Below are 19,825 nucleotides of genomic sequence, written 5' to 3' on the forward strand. Positions count from 1 at the left end.
TTGATTGACAGTTGGGGAGTTGGTCCTGTCTAGTGCTGGCTTGATGCCCATGCCGAACACTCTGGACAGTGTAGATTCACTCTAGGACTGAGACTCTGGGGGCTTCCCGAGGAGCCACGTCCCTGGGAAACTCTAATCTCTTTGGGCCCCGCGACCCTACTTCAGGGACCCAGTACGACTCCACTGCCCTGCTCCTGCCCACACGAGGGTGAGGGGCATGTTTCTGAAGCACCCGGCGCTCTGCCGTACTTACCACCTGCAGAAGAGCCAGGTACCCAGCCCCCACGTTGTCGAAGTTGACTTTCACCTTGGTCCAGTACAAGTCTCCGGTCACATTGAAGGACTCACACTCGCTCTTGTTGTTCACGATGGTGTAGTTGAGCGGCAGGTCCCCCTCGGTCTGGTTGATGCACCTACCAAACTTGCCGGCGAAGAGGTTCACGCCCATGATGCTGAAGATGAGCCAGAAGATGAGGCAGACCAGGAGGACGTTCATGATGGAGGGGATGGCGCCCACCAGCGCGTTGACCACCACCTCGTGGACAGAGAGCGGACACAGTTCTTGGGGTGGCCTACAGCATGTACTCTTTTCAAGACCCCCCCCCCAGTGGCTAGACTTGTGGGCCACTGGTGGCTGTGAGGGTGGGAGTGGGGGCGTCTTCCACTCGTGGAGGGGGCTGACTCTGCGACTAGAACTCCGGTGGCAAGGGAGGGGAGACGGAATCCAGAGGCCTTTTAATCTACACCCTAAACGCTGAGGTAACTCCAGAATTTTCCCTTCCAGCCCTCTTTTACTTCAGCTATGATCTGCAAAACTCAGCTCTCCCAACAGTGAGGTCTCTGCTGGCTGGTGCTGCCGGGAGCCCAGTGGGCAGGACAGGCTCAGACACAGCTGAAGGGTTTAGGCCCTGTGTCAGTCCTGCTGGTCCTATGTTCTCTGCGCTCAACTTAGGCTGTGACTGGGAGAGGATGGCTCCCTGAAGCATTCCCAGGAGACCCCCTGCTACGTCTGCAGAGTGCTGTCTGACTCCATACGCTCTTCCTGAGCCCCCAGAAGGTAGCCTCCTGATAGATGCATTTGGGGAACTCTGGCCCACTCACGGTCCCAGCCACCCATGAGCAGGGAGCTACGGACCACACGGATGGGTGTGGAGCTGGGGTGGAGTCTACGGACCACACGGATGGGTGTGGAGCTGGGGTGGAGTCTAGGGACCACACGGATGGGTGTGGAGCTGGAGTGGAGTCTACGGACCACACGGATGGGTGTGGAGCTGGGGTGGAGTCTACGGAGGCACAGAGGGTCCAAAGTCGAGAGAGGGGTGACATTCTGGAGCAGACAGCACATCCCTGGAGCAGGTGGGAAACCCGGTTCCCTGGGGACCAAGCTTTCCATAGAAACCCCGGGAGTTTGCCCATGGCTGGCACTGCAGCCAGCGGCCACATCAGAGGCATTCCTGGCACCTAGCATCACTCTGTGTCCCTCTGGAATCAAGTGTCCTCGGCTCCCAAAGAGACATTTAACTCTGGTCCGATTACTCCCTTGGGGGTGGGTTCCTGCCAGGACTAAGCAGTGTAATGTATTGGTGGTACGGGCAAGGTTCAAAGCCATCAACCAAATGACGAGCAGTGTGACGCTACCTGCCGGGGCAGGGGGATGACAGATTTGTTCTCTGAAGCCATGAAGAACTGTGTGTGTAAACACACACAGACAGACACACAGATACACACACACACACACACATACAGACAGACAGACACACACACACTTTTAAAAGAGATATTAAAATCTGCCGTATATGCCCACATCCTTTGGTAAAACGCGCACCCCCACATGCCTGTAGGATCACACCCGGCCAACCCTCATCTGAAGGTCAGAACACAGCCTGCTCTACAACACCTCCCTTGGCCCCCGAGGCACTGCCCTGCACCATCACATAAGGATGTGGGAAAGGCAGCCCATGCCTGCCAGGAAGTGAGGGCTGCCAGCCTGCAGAGCAGCCTACAAGGTAGGCCCCAGCGGAAGAGAGCAGCAGCACTGGGCCCTGCTGCCGATGGGCCTGGGTATCGGCGAGAGCGTGCTCCGGCGAGTTCCGCCTGAAGGGGAGAGCTGGGAGAGCCTTTCTTGGTCAGGAGGCTGGGGGTGTGCCCTCACCCTCTTCCACCTGCTAGGATGGTAGAAGCTCCGCTTACCCTCATGCCCTCAAATCGTGACAAGGCCCTCAGAGGTCGCAGTGCGCGCAGTGTCCTCAGGGACTTGATGGGGCCCATCTCGGCAAAGCCTAAGGTGTTGGCCACGAGGCTGACCAGCGAGACCTATGGAGAAGGGAGTGGTGGGAAGGGGGCACAGCCCCAGAGGCAGGTGGCAGGCTCGCAGCTCACGTCAGGCTGGCCCGCCAGTCTTTCTCTGCCAGCCAGCGAACCATGAGGCCGTGCTTCCCAGAACCTTGAAGGCCTGTGGCAAGCCAAGACTGTCCTGTCTGTAGGCTCTTCAGAGAGCTCGCTGTATGTATGTCTCAACCACTGACCCCATGACCAGGGACATGTCTTCCCTACACTGCCGTTTGTGCGGCTGAGCAGAGTTGCAGCTTACATCTTCCCCTCTGCCCTAGAGTTTGGTGCCTGTACTCCTAATACCTGGCCCTCCCTGGTTTCTTTTCTCCATGCTAATTCGCCCTCAATACCAAATTTCCCTTTTTTTGTTTTTGTTTTTGTTTTTTTTTTTAGCCCTGGCTGCCCTGGAACGCACAGCGATCCTACTGCCTTGGTCTCCCGAGTGCTGGGATTATAGGCCGTACTCTCACACCCAGCTAATGTGCTTGGTATTTAAAAACACCTTCTGTATCTACTTAGTGTGTGTGTGTGTTTGCACATGTCTGCCCACGCACTTGCACATGCGGGCACGTGCACGTTTAGAGACCAGAGGACAACTTGTAGGAGTTGGTTCTTCAATCCTATAGATTCGGGGTATGGAACTCAGGACATCACACTTGGCAGCAAGTGCCTTTACCCGCTGAATCATCTCGCCAGCCCCGACGGGCTCATTTCCATTTACTTTATTGTCTGCTGTCACTTTGCCTCTAGGTGGGCTGGGACTTCCAGACCTATGATAGTCCTTGAACATGAGCCCAGGGCCTCCTTAGTTAAAGGTACTATAATTTCTGCTGGGTCCCTTCCAGTTAGTTGACAAAGCCTTAATTTGCCTTTAGAAATCAAATCAGAGATCTCTTCTATATATGTCTTTAGTTTTTAAATTCTGTTTATGTGGCAGAAATAACCATTCTAATATATCTTCCCTCTGCATCAAAATCCCTGAGGGGTGTTCTCTAGATGGTACAATAACCAGAATACAGTCTAGTTCTGGATCCACACGGTCCACATGTGCTTCTAGTTTTCTCTTTTCTACCCATTCTAATTCTTTTTCACTTCGGTTGATAATATTCGTGGGCTATCTAAGTCCTTGCTCCCCTTTAGGATCCCACTTCTGACACCAGCAGTTGAGGAATATAACCATACATGGGGTATGAATACCGATGGTCAGTTTATTAAAGAACACCACTCACAAGAGAACCTGATAACCAGATCGGCGTTCCAAGAAATCCAGTCTCAGCCACACTCGGGGACCAGACCGGAACCCCGAAAAGAGAGCAAGCGCCTCTCTCCTCAGCCCTTTATTCCACCTGTGGCCATGTCCAAAATGGGTGTGGTCAGCGTCACAGGTGCCTAGGTCTCTCCCTACAACCTGAGACTGAGACCACCTGAGGCCTAGGACCATCCGAGCCTGGGACCACCTGGAGACCTGGGATCACCTGAGGCCAGAAGGCACCCAGTCCATTATCACACATTCAGCATTCTCTTGGCCCCTTGGGGTGATAGAAAAAGGTTAGGCTGGACACCAAGGGCCCAGGTCTTTCTATATTTATTCTCCATCCCTGGGGTTCACACATACCCGGGCTCCTGAATCCTATCCCCTCACTCAAAGTGGATTCAGGGATGCTCCCCACCCTGAGCATTGCCTCCCCCCAGCTCTGTCGCCCCCTAACTTGACCCATCTGGCCCAAACTTATCCTGCAAAGCCCTGGAGTCCAGGAAGGTTGGGGAAGGGGCTTCCCACTTCATCTGCCCACTGAGACCTCAGGGAACATGCTCATGTCTTGCTCTTGCCATCCCGGGACACACCCTGGGCAGACAAGGTCCATGCAGCCACAGTTCACCCTTCCTCCTGTTCACAGGCGGTGTCCATCCCAATCTCCTGGTGGTTTCTGCACCCAACTCAGCTGGACATCCTCCCACCATCCGAGTGAGCATGGAGGCTCTCTGCCGGTCCTCAGTCTGGGGGGCCTGAGTCGCTGTGGTCCACCCGTGGGGAGGACTTCAACAGACAGGCGTTGTTCAGCTCCTCCCTCTGGCCACCCTGGCAGCATGTCCCGCTGTTGCTCCTGGCCCAGGACTCTGCCTGAACAGATCCCTGCTCTCGACTGTCTCCCGCAGGTCCTGCTCTGAGGCAGGTCCCTGCCCTCAAGCTGCTCTTCCTCCCTGGCCAAGGTCTAGGCTCCCACGCCTGGCTCCCTTCTCCTCACCTGCTACACAGCACAGCTGAGCACCCCAACTTCCGCACGGTGATTCTGCCTGGCCCTGTCTCTCCATCCCCTGCGTGGCCATGAGCCCCTGCCTCTTGGGTCCCCGCCCCGTGCCCACTCACATCCACAATGAGGAAGTCCAGCCAGCACCAGGCGTTGGTGAAGTACTTCTTGAAGCCGTAGGCCACCCACTTGAGCAGCATCTCCAACACAAAGACATAGGTGAACATCTTGTCGGCGTACTCCAGCAAGACCTTGATGGTCTTCCGCTCCTCCAGGTAGATGTCCTCGAAGGCCTATGGGCAAGGCAGACGAGATCATTGCCAAGCAGCTCAGGCTGCAGGGGACACTGATAGCAACGGCTGATGCGAAGGAGCAGGGGAACTGAGGACAGACCCGTGTGAGGGGAGGTATGCCTCCCTTCACAGCCGCTGTTTCCTCCCCATCAACCGTGGATGGGCCAGGAGACCGTGCCCACTCTAGGTGGATAGCTGAGCAGTGTACTTCCTCTGTTACTTCTGGGCTAGCGCACTTCTGGGGTCACGCGCCTGTCTGGGCTTGGTGCCGCAGGCCTGTTATCCCAGCTACTTGGGAGGCTGAGACAGGAAGACCATAAAGCCCGTCCTCGCTGGAGAGAGACAGAGGGGGAGTGGGAACGGGGCGGGGTGGGGCGTGGGGGAGAAGAGATATCGAGGCTAGCCGAGGAGCTTTGTGAGAGCCTGCCTCGAAATGAAAAGTAATAAACCATAAGTAAGTAAATAAATGCTGGGCTGTGCCTCTGTAGCTAGCCTTGCCATGGCGTGTGTGAAGCTCCAGGCTCGATTCCCATCACGGGGAAAAAAGAAATAGTAAGAGTCTGAATTATATAAATAGACAAGATATAGAAAACAACTAAATTAAGCTTTCCAGAACGTGCCCATTTTAAGCCAGAGAGGGGGAATAGGCACACAGCTCTCAGCTTTCTGCTGGGTGTAGTGTGCAAAACGGCTCTGGTTTTCCCTCCATTTTGTATTATCTTGTATATTTACCATTTCCCATGCAAATTTATAATGGGCTCCATTCTAGCAATGACTGAGGTCCCCCCTTATAATGAATACACTTAAATAAGCAAAAACCCATAAGTACTTGGTCCAAAGCAGAATTTTCTGTCTTTTTAAAATTCAGACATTCCCCAAAGCCACACATCACTTACTATTTTTAATTGATTGATAGATTGATTTCTTGTTCTGAGACAGGTTCTCACTGGTATAACCCTTTCTGGCCAAGAATTTGCTTTATAGAACAGGCTATCCTCGAACTCACAGAGATCCACCTGCCTCCGCCTCCCAAGTGCTGGGATTAAATGCGTGTGCCACCACCGTCCAGCCACAGCAGAACTTTCAGTAAATGACTACAAGCCCTGTGGGCTCTAACATCGGGGACAATTAGTCTGTCCTCAGAATCTAGGAGTCAAACGTGTAACCTCAGCCTGGAGTTCTTGCCTGGCGTGGTTAAAGCTCTGGGATCTCCTGTCCCTAGCACACTAAAGACAACAAAAAGATTTCCCCTCTTTTCCTCATCCCTGCCTCCACCCAGCATCCCTTCTGAGCCATGGGGGACAGTGTCCCACTGCCGGGGCTTCCGGCTGCCCTTCCTCCTCTGGCCTTCTGACTGTTCCCTCTCCAGCCAGAGCATGCTCTGAGGCTCCCCATCTAGGCAACATGTCACCATGGATGCTAGGGAGCTGCGTCCTTCAGTCACCCCTGGGTCCCTGTCTGACTTCAGGGCCTCTGCTGCGGTCCAGGGATGAGTGTGGTTAGCAGTGCCTGGGGACACACAGCTGAGGCCTCTGTGTGGCTAATTGGGCCCGTGTGGGCACCACAGCAGCACTCTGCAGGCCCTTGGATGGACTCGGAGGCTTCAGGATAGAAGTGGAGAGCTATGTGTCTATGTTTTCATTCTTTCCGAAGTAAAGTAAATTGTGCTTCTTATGAATCAAACAAGGCCTGGGAATGTAGCTCAGTGAGAAGCATGAATATGACTCTGGGTTCAAGCACAGAGCCCCAAATAAATACACAAATAAAATAAAAACCCCAGAAATTCTCAAAATTGGCATTTCCAATTTCATGAGCATACAGGAATGGACGCGAACATTCAGATATCATTTGTGTGAATGTATGCATATGCATGTGTGTCCACACATATGCACAAAGCGATTTTTAGGCTACATTAAACATTTGCTCAGGTCCTCTGTGAGAGCAGTACAAAGCTGGGTATGGTGGGTGTCATTGTAGCACTTGGGCTGGCTGAGGCAGGAGGTTCACCAGTTCTAAACTAAGTTGGGGCTATGTGGTGAGACCCTGCCTCAAAACCCAGGCAAACGGGCTTCCAAAGATGGCCCGGATCATATGGGTGTTTGAAATTCTTGGGACCTGCATGAAGGGGGAGAGAACCAACTCCTGTAAGTTGTCCTCTGTCTCACACACACACACACTCTCACACACACTCACACACACACATGGTACATGCATACATGCAAACAACCAAACTTGAAAAGGAGAAATTTTTTTAAAGCTCTCACCTATTCTGAGACTAGAAAAGAATCCTCCTCCCCACCTTTTTTAAGCTTTGTGGTTTGTTTTTATATTATAATTTCAAAAATCTAATATGTATTGGGTAAAAAGTAAATATATAGTTTAATAAGAATTTCTCAGTGGTTTGTCAACTGCCCAATATTTTATTAAAAAATCTTCATAAAGCCCACTAATCAGAAGTCAACCTTACTGTGTGTGACATTTCTCTGTTTGCTTAGATCCGCCCAGGCCTTTCTGCTGTTAGCTTGTTTTGTTCCTCTCGGTGCTGGGATGGAGCCGAGAGCCCGACCTGTTTCTAGACAAGTGTCTGTTCCCATGACCTTCTTTTGTTTTGGGAAATTCTGAAGACAAATTTTACTGATAATTTTTTTCAAATCTATTGTTGGAATGTAGTACTATCTTACTCCTTAATAAAAGTATTATTTTGCCGGGCGTCGGTGGCGCGCGCCTTTAACCCCAGCACTCGGGAGGCAGAGGCAGGTGGATCTCTGTGAGTTCGTGACCAGCCTGGTCTACAGAGTGAGTTCCAGGACAGTCTCCAAAACAATACAGAGAAACCCTGTCTCGAAAAACCAAAACCAAAAATAGTATTTTTACATATTTGTGGGGTGGGGCCATAACACATGTGTGGAGGTCAGAGGACATTGTAGGGAGCTGGTTGTCCCCTTCTCCATGTGTGTCTGGGGGGCCAGGGGACCCTCAGGCTCAGTGCAAGCACCTTTCCCGTTAGCAGCCCCACAGTAACTGTTTGGGGACCAGAGCCTTCCTGCCTGAGACCACAGTTCGGAGTCTGTTTCTGTTTTTCACGCCTTGCAAGATTCCATACTTATTTAACAGCCTCTCTCACATTTCTGCTGTATTTGTTATTTTATATTTTCAACATCAGGGAAAGAAGAAGAAGAAATAGAGACGTGTTACAGTTTCATCCATAAGAAACAGTATCAACAGCAGCAGGCTCTTTGTATCCATTTTCTTACAGTTGGCCATGTTTTTTATATGAGCAATTGTGTGGTTTGTGTGCATGCTATGTGTGTGATACATGTGTGGAGCTCAGAGACTGTGTCTGTGGAAAGGTTTTCTCTCTGCCTGTGTGTGGGCTCTGGGAACTGAACTCAGGTCCTCAGGCTTGCACGCAAGTACGTCATCAGCTGAGCCATCTCGTTGGCCCATGTGATGTTTTTAGTGGGATTATACTTTTCCCTAGGTGACTGTATTCTCCACAAATAATACTATTATTAATGTCAATTTTTTTCTTGCCACATTGAGAAGTGAACTCAGGGCCTCACACGAGAGCTCAACTACTGAGCAGAAGCCTTGACGCCACCTTCTGTTATATGACTACTTTCTAGTTTACGTGTAGGACTGTTGAAGTGGCATCTTGTTTCGCCAGTGGACCTGCGTGGCTTTAGGCATGTGGACGTGACCCCTTACAAGGAAGAGGAGGGGCTGGCTGGCTCTCCGGGGCTGTGGTCGGAGCATCCTGAAGGGCAGCGACTGCATCTCCAGGGGCTGAGGACCACGGTTGTTCACCATCACTGTGTGAGTGCTTCCCTTGAGTGCTCCCCTAATAAATACCAGCTAATCACTTGCCTGGGTTTTGTGGACTCCTTTAAATGCCACTTGCTTGCACGTGTGTCTGTGTACTCCATGCATGTCTAGTGCCCTCAGAGAGGATGTGGGATCTCCTGGAACTGCGGTTGAAGATGGTGGTGAGCCACCATGTAGGTGCTGAGAGTAAAAAAAAAACAGGCCTCCGGCAAGAACAACAAGTACCCCTAACCACTGAGCCGTCTCTCCAGCTCCGTCATGGTTACCTTTGTATCTTTTGTGTGTATGCAACCTGTGTGTGTGTACTAGGGTGTGTGTATGTTCATGTGTGTGAGTGCAGCACAGTCAGATAGATAACCCTGGGTGTCAGTCTTCACCATCCATGTTGTGTGAGATAGGGTTTCTAATTTGCTGCTGTGGACTCCAGGCTGGCTGGCTCGGGAGTCTCAGGGGATTTCCTGTCTTCACTTTCCATATATATTCCTCTCCTCTCCTCTCCTCTCCCCTCCCCTCCCCTCCCCTCCTCTCCTCTCCTCTCCTCTCCCCTCCCCTCCCCTCTCCTCTCTCACAGAGATCCACCTGCCTCTGCCTCCCAAATGCTGAGATTAAAGGTGTGTGACACCATGCATGGCCTCAGTTTTTGCTTTTATAGTCACCCGATTCTTTAAGATAATTAATTGCACTGGCAAGTACTTAAAGATTACTATCACAATTAATGCTAGAAAGTAGTTAAGTGGTTTTTCCATATTCTTAACTTTAATGAAAACGTTTCAAATGATTTACCACTAATGATGACAGAACTAATGATAACAGTTAACTTTTTCAGTAAATGAAGAAAATGTTTTATTTCTGTCGTCATCAGATTTGATGCCTTCATTTAGATAATTGTATGTTATCTTTTTTCTACTCACATGAATAGATTTTGGGACATTATCAGCATTTTGACATTTTAGAATATATATGTGATATACCTAATCTTTAAAATCTACTACTGGATCCCCTTTGATTATACCAGATAAACGCGCCATTATTTCTGAGTGTAGAGTCTAAGCTCTGAAAAGTGGTGTCACTTTTTTTTCAATATTCTTGAAGGTTTTTCTGAGTGCCGAGTCTGAGTTCTGATAAGTGGTGTGATTACTTTTCAATATTCTTGGAGGTTTTGAAATCAGGTTAGTTTTAACAGAAATAATATATGCACTTCACATCTTTTTCCATATATTAGACTTTTAAATTTTTTCCTTTTCTTAAATATTTATCTGTGTGTGTGTGTGCGTGTGTGTGCGTGTGTGCGTGTGTGTGTGTGTCTTTTGGCTGCATCTATATCTATGTGCACCATGTGTGTGCAGTGCCCACGGAGGTCAGAAGAGGGCATCAGATCCCTGAAACTGGAGTTATATAGATGGTTGTGGGCTGCCACGTAGGTGCTAGGAACTAAACTATTCTCTCTATCAGAGCAGTGAGCACTCATAATGACTCAGTCATTCCCTTAGGCCCTATTTTATTTGTGTGTGTGTGTGTGTGTGCATGTATGTGGTGTGTGTGTGTGTGTGTGTGTGTGTGTGTGTGTGTGTGCGCAGTGCCCACGGAAATCAGAAGAGGGCATCACATCCTCTGGGGGCATCACATCCTCTGGGGTCACATGGTCGATCTGCCCACCATGAGTGCTAGGACCCAAACTCTGGTCCTGTATGAGAGCACAAACGCTCTTAACCACTGAGTAGTCTCTCCAGCCTCCATATTAGAAAACTTTAAATAGCGATGGAAGTATTTTCTTCTCTCAGACTGTGATAAACTCCATCCTGAGAAACATGAGAAATTAGATTAGCTAGTGATTTGTGATTCTATTTTCAAGGAATTAGCTATAGAATTTTATGTCAATTTGCTATTTGTTTTCTAATTCATTAATTTATATTTTTGTTTCATTCATCACAGCCTTTGGTTCGCTCAGGATTGCCTTGTTCTTATGTTTTTATTTTTTAAACAATTTTATTGGTTGGTAATTGTATGGGAGAGGGGGATTGTGAGTGTGCTTGCTCTGGTGTGTATGTAGGTCAGAGGATAACCCTAAAGAGTTGGTTCTCTCCTTCCAACGTTACGTGGGTTTTGGGAGAGGAACTCAGGGTGCCCGAGTTTTGTGATTGGCCTTGTATTTCTAATTCCTTAAATTAAACAATTGGTCACTCAAAAAATCTTGAAAAGAAAACCTTGTTATTGTGGAATATTAGATTAGTTAATGATGTGTTACATTGTTTAATGTTGCGGAACATTTGCTTAACAATGCAAAGGTGTGTTGCATTTTTTTATGTTGCATTTGTGTAACTCTATAAATCTGTTGTAATTTTCCTGTCTAAATCACCTGATTGGTTCAATAAAGAGATGAATGGCCAATAGCTAGGCAGGGAGAATAAATTGAAGGAGAAAGAGGAATAAAAAAAGGAGAGAAGGACACTGTGGGCCAGCCACACAGCCACCTAGCCACCCAGCCACACAGCCACCCAGCCACACAGCCACACAGCCACCTAGCTACCTATGGAGTAAGAGTGAAAGTAAGACACAGAAATAAGAAAAGGAAAAAGCCCACAGGCAAAGTTAGACAGGATAACTTAAGAAAAGCTGTCTAGAAGCAAGCCAAGCTAAAGCCAGGCATTTAAAAGCAAGTATAAATATCATGTATTTATTTTGGGGAGCTCTGTGATGGGCCCCCCAAAAGTCAAAGAGCAAAGAGTTAAAAAAGAAAAAGCCAACTACACCTTGCCAATAGAATTCAGTAACAGATTTAAAATACTTAATATATTATAGATATATCCTAAAGTATCAGAATGGCACCATGTTAGGAAATCTATTTATGTACACAAAACAAAAGATTTGTTTACTGGGTTTTTTTTTTGAGACAGGGTTTCTCTGTGTAGTTTTGTAAAACCAGCAGGAACTCACAGAGATCCGCCTACCTCTGTCTCCTGAGTGCTGGGATTAAAGGCGTTCGCCACCACTACCGCACCAAAAGGAAGATTAATTATCACAATGATTGTGAAAATACTTGTAATAAAACTGATAAAAATAGGAAAAATTCCTAATCTAGTCTTTTCATTTACTGATAATTTTTTAATGGATTGTCCTCTGATTACAGCATTGGCTGCATCTCACATACATTCTCTGCATGTTCTATACAGGTCTTCCCCCAGCCAGTTGTTTCTCTATGTATGTATATATCCATCCGCCTGCCTATGTATGTATGTATGTATGTATGTATGTATGTATGTATGTATGTATATATTCATTTGCCTGGCTGCTTATCTATGTATGCATGCTTGTATGCATATATCCATGCGCCTTCCTGCATATGTATGCATGTATGTATATATGTATGTATGTATATATTCATCTGCCTGCTTATCTATGTATGCATGCTTGTATGTATATATCCACGGGCCTGCCTGCATATGTATGTATATATGTATGTATTCATCTGCCTGCCTGCTTATCTATGTATGCATGTATGTCTGTATTATCCATCTGGCTGCCTGCTTGTCAATGTGTCTATCTGTGTACATAGGTATGTACATATGTATGTATGCATGTACGTAACTCTGATCTCTATCTCTGTGCTGGGGGTGACAGCAGAGCTTGCATACTCTAGGCAAATGCATCTGCAGTCTCTAGTTTTGGTATTTACAGCAGCTTCTTCATCTGTAGAATTGCTTAACAGTGGTGTTCATTTCACAGGGATCCTGTGATAATTAACTTAAATTAATATTTGTAAAATATTTAAAACAGTGCCTGGTACATAGTTCTACTTAAGTGTTACTTATTTTTTAACTTTTTTTTGAGACAGGGTTTCTCTGTGGCCTGGAACTCGCTCTTGTAGACCAGGCTGATCTTGAACTCATAGAGATCCACCTGCCTCTGCCTCCTGAGTGCTGGGATTAAAGGCGTGCGCCACCACTGCCTGGCTTATTTTTTAACTTTTTAGAACATGTCTTTCACTGTCTTATTCTTCCTACTTGATTTGTTACAAACCCACCACAGGGAAAGTTTAGTACCATTACACTGGCTTGCTTTTTCTCTGTTTTCCCTCAGTGGCTTTTCGCTTTAGTTTTAAGTGCTATGCAATCCCAAGCAATAGTCCTGACAGTTGTACTTTTAACTTAAAAAATATTGTATTTATTTTCATGTGCATAAGTGTTTCACCTGCATGTATGTCTGTGTGCCACTCACACGCTTGATGCACACGGAAGCCGGAAGATGATGCTATCACATCTCCTGAGACCATAGTTACAGACGGTTGTGAGCTGCCACATGGGTGCTGAGGATCAAACCCAGGTTCCCAGGAGGAGCAGCCAGTGCTGTTAACTGCTGGTCCATCTCTCTAGCTCCAAGGATGGCATTTTAAATGTATTTATTCACGTATTACATACGCTCTTACAACTAAGACAGCTGATGGTGTCTTTTACTTTTAACTACACATGTGTGCGTGTCAGTGTGAGGAGAGTACATGCATGCCAGTGCAGGTGTCCTCAAGAGGCGAGAGGCGTTGGGGCCTCTGGAGCTGTAGCGACAGGCAGTTGTGAGCTGCTGCACGTTTGTGGGGGAAACTGAACTCCCTCTGGAAGAGCAGTACATGCTCTTAATCACTGAGCCATCTTTCCAGACCCAGATGTTGTATTTTAACTGTAGGTTGGGCCTTTACTGTCTTATTTCAAGCTTTTTACCTTGAATTCAACATTGTTTAATATTAACACATCAAGAAAAATGCCATGATTTCTGTTGTCATGTCTGTTAATGAGAGAGAAAATAATTTGTTCTGCGAGGAGAAAATAATTCCATTGCTACTCAAAATATTTCAACGCAGGGGTTGGAGAGATGGTTCACCATTTGCAAGCATGCACTGCTCTTGTAGAGGACCCGAGTTCAGTTCCCAGCACCACACTGGGCAATTCCCAACCATGTGTAACTGCAGGCGGATTTGACGCCCCCTTCTGGCTCCATGGACACCTGCACACATGCACATGCACACAGACATGCACAGTGTAGACACACAGATATGTGTACACCACACCCACCCACACCGAAAATCTTCATTGTTAAGTTGGCTGGATCCAGGGTTACCATAGAGATAGCTCTGGTCACATCTGTACCTATGCTTCCAGACAGGGTTAACTGAGAAGCCATCTGCTCCCTCCAGAGTGAGTGGCATCATTCCCACAGATTGGGGGAAAAGAGAGAAGAAAGAAAAGCCAGATGAGGGCCAAAAGTCACCTCTCTCGGCTTCTTATCAGCCCAAGTGTGGGTAAGCAGCCTTATGCTCCAGCTGCCATGCCTTCCCAGCCGTGATGAACTGGGCACTCTTATGCTGTGACCCTAAACCAGACTTTCCTTCCTTAAGGTACTCTGGTCAGGTGTTTTGTTATAGCAAAGAGAGAAGTAACTAGTAAACATCCCTAATGCAAAAAAAAAAATGAAATCTGGAAGTTTTTAAGAGTTGATGTGACATCAAGTTCCAAATTTTGTGCATTTATGGAATCTGTGCTTAGGCTGCTCAACTGGTTAATTTAATTTATGCAGCTAGCCTCAAATGCCCCCACGTCCAAAATCTGAATCACTTCTGGACCCAAGGGTTTTGGATAAAGGATACTCAACCAGTTTAAGTTTTTGTTTCATGTTAAGTATTTCTGAGTCACTTCATTATACAAGGCCGACATTTTTCAAGATCAGAGTCCCTTTCCTTTTAGAAAGTGAATTTTATCCCGTTACATTTATTATCAAAACATGCTTGGCTGTTTATCATTCTCTGTTTTCTACACTTCCTTGTTGCTTCTTTTTTTTTTCTCGAAAGTCCTGTTTTCTTAATTTCTCACCCTCGGCGCTTTGGAAGGGATGTAGCTTGCTTTCTGTTAAACAAGTTTATAACTTTAAATAACACTTGGAGACTTCTTTTTCCCAGCATATCATTGATGCGGTTTTTTAGCAGCAGTGCTTGGCTGTCTACCCTGATTAGATTCACCAGATGCTTGCCAAAACTCCTCCTCACTCATGCCAGCCTGAGGTTTCCTGCACAGCCCAGACTAAATGGCTCTGACTTGCCCTTGTTTGTGGCTGTTTAAAAACAAAACTTGTTAACACACTGTCAAATCATACTTCTCCGAGGCCTACAGAGACTTGGCTCAGGCTGCCAACGGTAAAACAGCAGGCGAGACACAAGTCATGGCTCCAGGCCCACGCCGCAGCAGGGAGGGGCACGCAGAGTGCTCCCCGTTTGGGCTCTCGCGTTGCCAACAACACGAGTGCTCACTCCCCTCTGGATCACGCCCATCCCTGCTCACCGGCACCTTCCAGAGCCATCTCCAGGGCCAGCCCATCTTTTTGTAGAAGGCTTGGAAGCCAGATGGGGAATTTTTGGGGGGTGTCTCACTGCTCCTCCTGGGCGTCCTCCACTGTGAGCATCTACGTTGACTCCAGGGAGTCCTTCCAGACTGCCCCAGCTTCCCTTGCCCCTCATCCCTCAGAGTCCTCCGCCCCATTCTTACTCCATTCTTATCTCGCACTGACCTGGGTGGCTCAAACCTGCTGAGGTACGCAGCTAGAGTGAAAGACTCCCCCCACCCCACCCCCCAGGCCAGAAACACAGATGGGGAATCCGGCTGCCTGGGCCCACACCCCATATCTGAGGCTTCTGAACGGGGGAGCTTTGGGTGTGTTTCCATACCAGCTGACGCACGCACGCACTCACACACGCACAGAACATGATAAGGTGTGAACCACACGGTTCAGCCGGTGACCCACAGAAGGCACGGGTGGTGTGGGGCCAGCATGTTGGGGCCAGCACTGCCTTGTCGGCCATGGCTGTAGCCTAATGGCCTCGCCGGGCAGGGGGATGAGTTCCACTGTGGAAGGCTGGAGAGCCAGAGAAAATGGTTTCCCTTCCGTGGAACAAGGCAGTGGGCTGGACACGGGGCCCGTGCCAACCCTTCTGCTCTGGTCTTCTTACGCGCTGTGGGTGTTAGGCCTATGAGCTTGTCTGCTACGAGGGGCGGGGAGCACATCTCCAGCAGAGGCTCCACCCCCTTTCTGACCAGTGCCCTAGCGGGAGACTCCTTCTTTTCCTCCTCTAGTCCTCCCTGCCCAGCCCTGTGTCCCCAGGATGTACCAGGGCGCCACTGCTCAGCAGGATCATGAAGATGATGAACGTCTCGAACCAGCTGTGCTCCACGATGCGGTAGCAGGTCTTGCGCAACCTCCACCAGACCTTCCCGGGGGCCTGCGTCGTGTCTACTGTGCAGCAGGGGCAGCGTCGGACACAGCCTGCGGGGGAGGGGGCAGGGTCTGATGGCGGAATGACTGAGGTTAAGGTGGTAACGGTGGGCTATGCAGTGGGCTCTCCCACAGTGCGGGAGGTCTACGGGTGCTCCCTACAGAGAGCCACACGCCCAGCAAATGCCCGGTGAAGAGGCTGGCTGGACGGAGCTGTGGTCGGGCTGGGGATGGGATGGGGACCAGCCCGTTCCCCTCAGGAGACGGACTCTGGAAACACTTAGCCACCTCGGTCTTTGCAGTGCCCCGAGCCCTGGGAACGGTGGAGCCCTAGGTAACAGCTAACGCTGCTGTAGCATGTGACGGGAAACCCACAGCTGCACTCCAGATGCAGTGGTTCACAAGCTACGGATGTCAGCCACTGACATGACCACGCGCCACGCCCCCGTGGGCAGGCAGAGAAAGCCTCCTAGGTGCAGGGTGAGGCGGACCTGGGTTAAACCGGCACACCACACTGCACGGTGCTGCCGTCCCTTAGTGATGCTGTCCAGTCCTGCACCACGGGCAGGCCCACCGTGACCCCACGCTGCAGGCAAATGGTAGAGGAGGCCGGATGCCAGCTCGGGGCGAGGCATGGCACGCACGCGCGTGCAGGTCCCCTCTGGGTGTGGCTGAGGCTGAGGGCCCCTCGGTACCTTCGGTGAAGCAGTCCTCTGGGTCCTTGACATCCTCGCCAAGGTCTGGGATTTGCTCCAGGAGGTCGGCGGTGTTGGTCAGGTCAGCGGTGCTACCCTCTGAGTAGCTGTCCTCAGGGGCCTGTGGGGGAGGGGGAGGATGAGCCTCCAGCTCCAACCTAGCATCTGGGGGAGCCTAGGGTGAGTCCAGATGGCCCTCCCTCTTAGCACACCCTGGGAATCTGAGGTGGAAGCGGCCGACGCCTGTCACAGAGCCGCTTCGGAGTGAGGACCTGGCTTTAGGACGTTTGGGCCTGCGGCTCTGGTCTACTGTGTTTAGGGCTGGGGTGTGGGGGAGTGAGGGGCTCCGGGAGAACTCAAGGAAAAGAAACTCATCTAGCTCGGACAAGACAGACACAGTAGGGGAGGCAACGGGACGCCCACTGGCACACAGACACACACGTCCTGAACAGGGTCAAAACCAAGGCACAGGCACACAGCAGCAGGCCAGACACGCAGAGAACACGGCAACGACAGCCCATGCTCTCCACCCGGCTCCTAGGGGTGTCGGGCTGGGGGCGGAGCACCAGGTGAGTCTGAGACAGTGCTGGAATCTTCCCTCCTTGGCCCTAGACCTTGATAAGCTGCTTGGTTCCCAGGGAGGCTGTAGGTTGGCAGTTCTGGACCTGTGGGTTGTGACCCCTTTGGAGTTGAAAACACCCTTTCACTGGGTCACCGAAGACCATCAGAAAACCCAGATATTTACGGTGGGATTCATAACAGCAGCAAGACTACAGTTATGAAGTAGCAACAAAAACAATCATTTTAAAATAATGCGCGCAACAGTTATGGTTGGGGTCACCACAACATGAGGAACTGTACTAAGGGTCGCAGCGTCAGGAAGGCTGAGAACCGCTGCTATCTGATAGCCAGCCCGTGAGCGTCTGTGTCATTGTGGCTGTGGATCACCCTGTCCTACCACCGTGAGCTCTGCGGCTTAGCTGGCCCCTACAAAACAGTCTAGCTGGTGGACAGCCAGCCCGGGTGGTTACCACAGACCTTAGAGCGGGGCGGCACAGGGTTAGGCTCAATGCTCTGCAGTTTCCATGCTTGAACTGCTCCAGAGAATCTGCCTTGGCCTTGGCCTGGCTCCTTCCTTCTCCCCTTCTGGCCTCTCCAGGGAGCACTGCCCCCCATGAGTCATTTACACACGGTCCTCGTCCCTCCCTGTTTCTGGGGAACAGAGCTTTAGGACAGAAGAATCAGAAGGGCTTCCTTGGAGAAAGGAGCACACCCATCTGCTTCCATCCAGCACCACTCCTACCTCAGCTGGCTGCCTGAGGCCCGCCTACACTCAGGCTCCTGACTGAGTGCCAGGGCCGGGCTGTGTGGCTGCCCCTGCCCTCTTCCCCTCCCTTGGATGAGTCGCCGCGCCCATATCTGTGCCTCCCGGGCTTGGGGGCTTAGAACCCAGATGTGCAGAGGATCCAGGCGGGTCACACATTGGATCAGGAGGGTGGTGCCACAGTGAACCCGAGGCCGGGGAGTGGCTGACACCTGTCTACAGCATGGTAACACCGCTCTCAAATTTTCAAGTGAAACAAGAGATGTCGATTTTATTTATTTATTTATTTATTTATTTATTTATTTATTTTGGTTTTTCGAGACAGGGTTTCTTTGTTATTGTTTTGGAGGCTGTCCTGGAACTCGCTCTGTAGACCAGGCTGGCCTCAAATTCACAGAGATCCGCCTGCCTCTGCCTCCTAAGTGCTGGGATTAAAGGTGTGCGCCACCAACGCCCTCATTTATTTTTTAAATAGAAACAGAAAAGCTCCCAAGTGTGCTGTGGAATATCAGTTTAAGATGTATAGCATTCACTTATGCTGCGGAACATTTGTTTAATGATGCAAAGATGTTGCATTCTTTTATGTTGCATTTGTTTAACTCTGTGAAGCTGTGTTACGCTGCCTGCCTAAAACACCTGATTGGTCTAATAAACAGCTGAACGGCCAATAGCGAGGCAGGAGAGAGGGACAGGTGGGGCTGGTAGGCGGAGAATAAATAGAAGAAGAAATCCAGGGAAGGGAGCAAGGAGTGAGAAAAGGGAGACAGGAGGTCAGGGGCCACCCACCCAGCCACCCAGCCACCCAGCCACCCACCCAGCCACCCAGCCACCCAGCCTCCCAGCCACCCAGCCTCCCAGCCACCCAGCCAGCCATGGAGTAAGAAGAAAAGAAAGACTCATAGCATAAAGAAAGTTAAGAAGCCCAGAGGCAAAATGTAGTTAATGAGAAGTGGGATAATGTAAGTTAGAAAGGCTGTCTAGAAACAAGCCAAGCTAAGGCCAGGCATTCCTAAGTAGGAATAAGTCTCTGTGTATTTATTTGGGAGCTGAGTGGCAGCTCCCAAGGGTGGAAAACCCCACAACTACACACAGGTGGTATTTCATTGCGAGTAAGGCATTTTTTTTGTGACTACAGTAAATCCTGATGACAGCCCCCGCCCCTTAACTTTTGCAGGAAGGGGAGGCATCAGGTGACTGATGTAGCCAGGAGCGTTTGGCGAGGTCGATTAGGTCCTGTTTGGATGGGGGTGTCCCACGACAAACACTTGACAAATGGTACAAGAACAGAGCGTGAGGGGAGGGCACACACATGGGACGAAGGGCGTGGTCAGGCCTGCCTCAGAGTCCTGAGCTGCCTGGGTCCACAGTCTTCTAGTGGCCTTGGGGTGGGTGCCATCTCTCCCTGTCAGGTCACTGGCTTCCCCGCCCTCCTCCCCGCCCTCCTCTGCAATGGGCCTCCATGTTGTCTGTGACCCTGGCTGTGGTTCCCCTTAGCAAACCCTGGGCCTGTGCTGTGGCATCTCACAGCCTGGCTCTGGCCCCAGCAGCAGACCACACCCACTGTTACCTCACTGCACCCCGGGGCCCGGGGATCCGCTTCCCGCTCTCGCTGCCAGTCTGCCTGAGACGTGCTGGCCTCAGCTTCCGAGGATGCAGTCTCTGACACCTGGCTCCAGGCCCCGGGCTCACGAGGGGGCTCTTGGCCACCAGACACAACCTGGGATTCCTGCTGAAAAGACCCCACGAGCAGAGCCTAAACACCCAGGCAGGAGGGTCTCCAGCTCTAAACACCCAGGCAGGAGGGTCTCCAGCTCTAAACACCCAGGCAGGAGGGTCTCCAGCTCTAAGCACCCAGGCAGG

General features: G+C 50.1%; 1 protein-coding gene and 1 long non-coding RNA gene across 2 annotated transcripts in view; one reads left to right on the forward strand and one right to left on the reverse strand.

Annotated features, from left to right (window-relative positions):
• Scn5a (sodium voltage-gated channel alpha subunit 5) overlaps positions 1-19,825 on the reverse strand; it is a 77,747-nt gene that overhangs the window by 11,429 nt on the left and 46,493 nt on the right. Inside the window, 6 exon segments of the mRNA XM_013122244.3 lie at positions 254-535; positions 2,191-2,313; positions 4,700-4,873; positions 15,843-15,997; positions 16,642-16,762; positions 19,533-19,694. Coding sequence (XP_012977698.1) covers positions 254-535; positions 2,191-2,313; positions 4,700-4,873; positions 15,843-15,997; positions 16,642-16,762; positions 19,533-19,694 — 1,017 coding nt within the window.
• On the forward strand, positions 530-2,849 carry LOC121137519. Its single transcript, XR_005874784.1, has 2 exons — positions 530-1,057; positions 1,842-2,849. It is a non-coding gene; the product is annotated as an uncharacterized LOC121137519 (long non-coding RNA).

The sequence above is a fragment of the Mesocricetus auratus genome, unplaced genomic scaffold, assembly GCF_017639785.1.
Source record: "Mesocricetus auratus isolate SY011 unplaced genomic scaffold, BCM_Maur_2.0 Super-Scaffold_100691, whole genome shotgun sequence".
In the NCBI taxonomy this organism is placed as follows: domain Eukaryota; kingdom Metazoa; phylum Chordata; class Mammalia; order Rodentia; family Cricetidae; genus Mesocricetus; species Mesocricetus auratus.